The sequence below is a fragment of the Colossoma macropomum genome, unplaced genomic scaffold, assembly GCF_904425465.1.
Source record: "Colossoma macropomum unplaced genomic scaffold, Colossoma_macropomum, whole genome shotgun sequence".
In the NCBI taxonomy this organism is placed as follows: Eukaryota; Metazoa; Chordata; class Actinopteri; order Characiformes; family Serrasalmidae; genus Colossoma; species Colossoma macropomum.
This window is the reverse complement of record NW_023494792.1, coordinates 63743211-63750710: the sequence shown is the minus strand read 5'-3', so window position 1 is coordinate 63750710 and position 7500 is coordinate 63743211. Positions and strand designations below refer to the sequence as shown.

Below are 7500 nucleotides of genomic sequence, written 5' to 3'. Positions count from 1 at the left end.
AGCACAGTGAGCTGTGAAGGTCAGAGCAGAGTGAGCTGTGAAGGTCAGAGCAGAGTGAGCTGTGGAGGTCAGAGCAGAGTGAGCTGTGCTGAAGGTCAGAGCAGAGTGAGCTGTGAAGGTCAGAGCAGAGTGAGCTGTGGAGGTCAGAGCAGAGTGAGCTGTGAAGGTCAGAGCACAGTGAGCTGTGAAGGCCAGAGCACAGTGAGCTGTGGAGGTCAGAGCAGAGTGAGCTGTGGAGGTCAGAGCAGAGTGAGCTGTGGAGGTCAGAGCAGAGTGAGCTGTGCTGAAGGTCAGATGTTTCATCAGACAGTAAAACTGCAGAGAATAATTCATTTACACACAAACTGCAGATGCTGTTCCAGCATCTGAATTTCTGCTTTTAATCTCACTCTCACTTCCTCTCGCGCGACTCTCTGAGTGGGAGAGTGTAAAATAATTTATTCAGCAGCCAAAACCGTTAATGGAATCGGTCAGACTTAAACATCTGAGCATTAATGAGCCTCAGAGCTGAAAAGAGCTGCTCTTAATCCAACATCAGACGCGTCAAAGCTTTCAGTGCGCATTAAAAATCATTTTTAGCTGGAGATTAATTTAACATAATATCACTGATGAGAACATCGTCCATCTTAATATCTCATAATCTCTAATTCTTCTGTCTTATTCTTTTCTCTTTTATATCTGCTGAGGGCTTTAAGCAAATCAGGCTCTGTGGGGAGATAAACAGACATAGGGACAGGCATTCAGACAGGCAGGCAGGCAGGTAGACAGACAGGCTGGCAGACAGGCAGGCAGGAAGCTCACCTCTGTAATAGAACAGGCACATGTCCGACAGCACAAACCACCTCTTCTTCCACATCTTCATCCCTGTGCTGTCCTGCAAGAGTCCACAGTTCACATCCATCAATCATAAACCAATCACAGCACAGCGTGGGCTGCCAAATCCTCCCATCAGCCCCCCTGAACCCCCTTAGCTCCTTGTGTGCTTTCTGACACACTCAATTAAGAGTCTTTATCTTGTCACACTGCAGCAAATTGCCTTCTTTATCTCTGAACGACAAAACAGAGCTGCTCTTTCCTTCAGACGCAGATAAAATCGTCCACGCAGCTCCACGTTTCTCCACTCAGCATCTTTACCCTCGCGCTCTTCTTTAAAGACGAGTCGTGCTTTCCACCGTAACAGCCTTTCACATTTACCATCATTTACACAACAAAGCTGGACAGAGCGGCTGCTTTACGGAGTCCTTCATTATGAACGCTTTAAACAGAGCGAGCGCCTCTAAAGTTACCACCACGGAGCAAATTAACAGCTTTCAAACGGCTGCTGCTAACAAAAACACACTATGTGAGTTTGTGTGCTGTGGTTCTGCGTTCCGTCGTAAACACAACATTAAAGGGGACGTCAGGTTTAAGAGACGCACTGAGAGGATTTTAACTCATTCAAGCTCTGGCCTACAAATCAGCTTTGATTAATGTTGAACAATCAAGAGAAGTAAGTCATAAATATCCCATTAAAGTTATAGAACATTCTCACACTTCCGTGTTCGTTAATGCGGAAGAGTAAACAGGATCTTCCAGTCTCTGTAATCAGTGGCTGATGTTGCCCAGAATCACTCCTGTGTTTCTAAATGCACCAATAATTCAACTAAACAGCCTCACTGGAGTTTCAACTCAGTCAAGTTTAAATGTTCAGCTTCAGCTGAAAAGCTTCGCTCGTTATGTGCCGCTTATAACGAGGTAACCAATCAATAAAGGAGTAAAACTGAACTGGAGAGCGAGCGACAGCTGAACAGGACAGATTTACTCATGTGTGATTAAAAACGCTCCTCAGCTCAGAGACAAATATAATTCATCGCTGTATTAATGTTGCTAACATCGCTAATGTTCACATGTGCTGGACTTTTTCTCCTCCAGAGTGAAGCTCAGTTAGAGCCAGGTTCTTAAAAATGGCCCACAGTTTAATAATAGGGGAATCTAGAGCACTTGGCATCAACATAAAGTGGCTGAATCGTTTTTAATGGTCGACAGACATCAGAGAATCTTTCTGATTTTAAACAAAGTCAGTCTAAAAAAAGACCTGCGAGACGGAGAGAGGGTCACTCTGGACAGGAGACCTCAGAGATCAACACAAAAGTGTGACCACACTGCACAAAATAAGTAACCTTTAATGTACTTAATACATCTAATATCCCTCATTATTCCCATTATTTCACCTGTTTCTGTACATTTTTACTTGTTTTAAGTAATTTCATGTAGTGAAAGTGTCGTATTCTATCGGCAGGTTTTTTTTTAGCTTTATTTAAACTCGGGGTTCGTTCAACCTTTTTTCACAGTGTATAAACTACTGTAAGATGTTTTCTTACAGAGTTCACGTCTGTCGGAGAGAAGCCAAATTCTTCTGTCTGCAGATTCATCCTTATTTATTAGTACTGAAGTAAATGTGCTTTAGTCACCAGTAACTGATGCTGCTCGTACCTGTTTGTAAAGCCAGCCGCTCTTCACCACCGGCGCGTTTGGGTTCCTCTTTATCGAGTTGGACCTCTTGCCAAAATTGTGGACTTTTTTTGAAGACCTCGAGGGCTAAAAATGCAGAGAAACAGAAAACAAACCATCTGACCATGACGAAAACGCTGAATCAGGCATAATCATGATCACATATTCAGTGATGAAAATGGATAAGTATTCATATAGCATTAACACAATAATCTCACTTCGTTCTCTAAATATAACACCATCTTTACTGCTGGTTCATTCTAAAGCAGCAGAATTTCACAAAGGATTGTTCCGGTTTTCTCCAGCGCTCAAACAGCTGTCTGTACGTTCTGGGTTAGACCAGAAACAGGAGAGTGAGCTACTTCAGCTCTGCTGCTGGAACTGAAAGGCCACAATAGATCATATTTTTATGATTATGTAAGTCAGCTCTGTGTGAGACTCAGCTGCTTGTGTGCTGTGGCAGTTGAGAAACGCGCTGGCGACACGAGACCACCTGGACAGGCTTGGCTGTCGTTATAGCGCCCCCTGCCATATTGCTTTTGTTAGAGGGCACCTCCCTGGACGGCGGTTCAGGTGTGATGAACACTCACTCTGGCTGTGGGGCTGCTGGGCTGCGCGGTGTAGTCGGAGCCTCCGGTGTAGTTGGACGCCTCGCTCATGGTGCTCGTAGGACGCTCCTTCTTCTCACTGGCAGGCGCTTTGGGAGCCGGTCTTAGAAAGATGAGAAAGGAGGGAGGGATGAGGAAAGAGGGAAAAGAGGGAAAGTAAAAAGAGCAGAGTCTGAACTCTGCATCCATCATTACGATCAACAAAGTTAAAGATGTGATGCAGCAGAAGCTGAACTGACTGACAGCTCTGTGAACGAAGAGAGGAGCAGAGATCATCACTACAGCACACAGCGCCACCTACTGTCTAACGAGAAAACCGCTCTGTACTGCTGATCATCTCCACACAGGGACAAGAGACAGAGAGAGAGAGAGAGAGAGAGAGAGAGAGAGAGAGAGAGAGAGAGAGAGAGAGACAGGATCATGTATCTCTCACTCCACATCACTGCTGATTTACTCCTTCATATAAGAGCAGATTAATCTTTCAGGCAACCCGACTAACAGAAACTAACAGATATTAAGTGATTCTCTGCTGAGGTTCGTTTGTATCCAGCAGCTGGTAGAAAGTCGGTGGTCTGAATGATTCTGGACATTCCTGGACAGTCAGAGAGCTTCAAACACAGCACGATACAGTTTTACAACAACAAACACACCTTCTTTCTGAAGAGGAGGTACGTTTAATTCCATTTAATTTAATTTTACTTTCCCCCTTAAACTAATGCACAGAAACACTAATTCACAGAGCTTTGATATAAAGTTACAGACTGGACTGTTATGGGGTCAGTCTAAGTTCAGTTAGAGCCCTGGTCAGCGACGGCTGGACCGAGAGCTTCTGTGACCTCATTCTGAGGGAAAAGTTTCAGACACCAATCAGAAGTTCTGTTTCATCCTCAGCGTCAGAATCAGTCGGAGGAGATAAATACGGTCCTGTAAATGTGAAGCTGTCCTGATGCAGGATAATGAACGAGCAGCGGCTCCGTCTCCCGTTGCTGGCCTACATTCTGAAGTTGCGGCGCGGTGCTGAGTGTCTGGGGGGAGCGGCGCTATCTAGAGCGACGGAGACGAGAGAACCGCTGCCTTACTTTTGGGTCACCTCACAGGAGAGAGAGCAACTTCCATTTCACATACAGAGGAGCAAAGCACCTCGTCAGTGGATCAGGGTCTCCAGCCCTCCTGAGGGTCTACACTCCTGCAGAGTTTATTCCTAACCTGCGTCTCACGTGCTGCTCCGCCCCACACCTACACTAATCAATCAATCAACTAATCAATCAATCAACCTTTATTTAACTCTGGGTTCCCTGAGGGTGACCCTCGTTTACAGTGTAGCTGAGACAAACATCAGGGACTGAAAAACTGGATGCTAAAAAAGTAATAAATGATCATGCACTCTTAAAAATTATGGTTCTTCAGAGGTTCTTTAGTAAAGAAAATGGTTCTATATAGAACCATGAACACTCAAAGAACCCTTTACATGATTAAAGGGTTCTCTGCATGGTGAAAGAGTTCTTCAGATTGATTCAGAATGTGCTGTAGATGGTTCTATATAGAATCTATTTTGAAAAGCGTTCTATATAGCACCAGAATGGGTTCTTCTACTGTGACAATGTCAATGCTGTAACAATAGAAGAACCCTTTTTTGGTGCTGTACGAAAATTAAAATGCTTATTGATCCAAACTGCTCTGAATGACAGGCCAACAGTAAATATTTTATACAGTGACCGTAAACTCAGTAACTCACAGAAGTGCTGACGTGTTTCACTGACCAGCGCAAACATGCCAGCGCCGTAACTCCTCTAGCAGCAGGTTTATACGTATCGGATGGATCGCGGACAAGATGATTAATTACTCTATATCGTTGTATTTAAGGTTGATATTTAGAATTATTTGTGTATATTATTTCGGCCCAGTATTTTAACACGGTCCAATCTGGCCCTTTTTAAGGTTTGGACATCCCTGCCCTAACCTTAACCTAACATAACCCTAACCTAACCTTAACCTAACATAACCCTAACCTAACCTTAACCTAACATAACCCTAACCTGACCTTACCTTAACATAACATAACTTAACTTAACCCTAACCTGACCTTAACTTTAACCGTGCCACAGCCCAGATTAAGACAGTCCGTCCAGCGGCTATTAAACTCACTGATTACCATCTTCAGTCAGTCAGCCGCTTTTTCACTGCATGTTACGGCTCGACTCGACTCAATTCTGGTACCAGCTACTTCGTTTACCACTCTAGATATAGCACCCCCTCAATGAAGCCGGCTGTCATAGTGACGCCACATGAAGCTGCCCTGACGTGAAGGAGACCAGCGCTGCTCAGAGGAGGTTGATGACAGTGAGACAAAACACTGCTGAAAAAAAACGAGAGTTTGGAAAAACTAAATCAGAGCTCAGACGACAAGACGGTTCTGGCAAGAGGCTACGCTAACCTGGTAGCTAACATTAGCATACATGTCTAGCCATTCTTTCCAACCAATCAGCAGCCTGGAGCAATTTTTGGTTTCGGCTCAGCTCGCTTAGAACCTCGATGGAGGTTCTATAGTGGGAAGTATCAGATTTGACTGATTGAGAACCAAAAAAGCGTGTAGAGTTGAGTCGGTACCATGCAGTGGAAAAGTGGCTTTAGTGTTAGCTGGAACATGATGGTCTCTTCAGACCCGAAGCACAGTTGGAGAAGGAGGTGTGTGGGATTAGCCCAGCATCCACCCCCCCCCCGGAGAACAGAGTGAGGCTGTGCGGAAACGTGTGAGCGTGTGCGGTGATGGATGCCGGTGAGGGAGGCTCGGCCGCGTACAGCAATTAGAGGTCATTGATCTGAAGAGTGTGATTCATACTGTCCTTCAGATCCCTCTCTCGCTCTCTCGCTCCCTCTTTCTCTCTCTCGCGCGCGCTCTCGATCGCTCTCTGGATTTCAGTGATGTCACTCCATGGTTATGAAGCTGCTGGACGTTAATTTGTTTATCTGGAGTGAAATCGGTCCTTTCAGAGCGAGCGAGTGAGCGAGCGAGTGAGCGAGCGATAGAGCGAATGGTTCCTCAGACTGCTGTTAGTGAAGATGCTGTAGTTCATCTGCCACTGAGACTGAATGACCGCAGCCCTGCCGTCCGGACTGGGACACTAATGGAAGATTCATGTTTCATGTTAAATATATGACGAGACAAATCGGACATAAACCCTGCATCTCCTCTAACGCAGCAACACACAGCAGATCAGGCCGTCTCTCCGCTCGCCGCTGCGGGTTAGTGCTCCAGCAGGATTAATGAGACAGAATGGAAAACAAACAGGAAGACGAACGGCTCGTCTGTTTCTCCAAAACAAAACGGAGCTCAAGAGCAGAGATGACAGAAGCGTCCGCTCGGTTCCGTCGCGGAGCATTACCTGCTGGAAACAGGATGGACAAGTTTCCCACAATTCAGGCTAGAAACAGAAGAAAAGAAAAAAAAGAACTAAATATACACATCTCCAGCAAATCATAATCAAATCATAATCAAATCATAATCAAATAATAATCAAAATCAGACATTCATGAAAAACAAAAAACAAACCAATAAAATAAGGAGGTTCGTGAAGCTGAAAAAAGGAAAATGTTCACATGCAGCCAAAATACTGTCATAAATAACAGCAACTATCAGACTCGCTGTCGGGTTTTTTACCGAACTGAAAATCTGCTTTTATCTACAGTGAATCAGCTGGAGTCACTGCAGAGTCTCTAAACTCACTCAGTCACTTTTAGTCTCTGACCATCTTCAGACAGACTGGACCTGTTTCAGCTGAGTTTCTCTTGCTGAGAAATTCTCTTTGTTCTTTTTATTTATTTTATCTCAATATTTTATTGCAACTGTTTTATTTGGCTTTAATCCTTTTTATTTCAGTAAATAATTATAATAATATTTCTAAGATTTTAACTTCTTGCTTTTTATCTTAGTTGGTTCTTTTACTTACTTTTAAAGTGTTTTCATTCTATATTCTATTGCTATTTTATGCCTGTTTCTTATTTGAGCTGTTATTTTTACCCGTTTATAAATTCTTGTCTGGCTCATTTCTATTTGTTTTAGTTGATGAATTTCAGTTGAACTTGTTTAACCTCACACTGTAAATGAGTGTCTCCCTCAATGCACTGCAGAGGTGATATAAAGGTTGTCTGATTGATTGAAATCACTTCTGTTCATTTTCTCCTAAAGTGACGCAGCAGCCTCGAACTAACTAATCAGTTTCTGTTCAGTCTGTGAGAAGAAGCTTCGCCTCTCAGGTCTGAGTCTGGATGTTTCCCACAATGCTGTGCGGTGCTAGCTGTGTGCTAACGCAATCAGGGCAGTAAGACAGTCTGAGTGAGTCCTGATCTCCTCACAGGGAGCAAACAGAGCAGCCCTGCAGGTCGACTGATCTACTCTACATAC

General features: G+C 44.1%; 1 protein-coding gene across 8 annotated transcripts in view; it reads right to left on the bottom strand.

Moving 5' to 3' along the window:
• plekha5 (pleckstrin homology domain containing, family A member 5) overlaps positions 1-7500 on the bottom strand; it is a 177894-nt gene that overhangs the window by 44909 nt on the left and 125485 nt on the right. For 5 of the 8 annotated variants that reach the window (XM_036577795.1, XM_036577791.1, XM_036577792.1 and 2 more), the window contains exons 5-8: positions 6482-6520; positions 3081-3201; positions 2473-2577; positions 802-874 (exon numbers count right to left, since the gene is read on the bottom strand). In XM_036577795.1, coding sequence (XP_036433688.1) covers positions 802-874; positions 2473-2577; positions 3081-3201; positions 6482-6520 — 338 coding nt within the window. The remainder of the gene's footprint in view (positions 1-801; positions 875-2472; positions 2578-3080; positions 3202-6481; positions 6521-7500) is intronic. The other 3 variants (XM_036577796.1, XM_036577797.1, XM_036577798.1) reach the window with 1 other exon arrangement.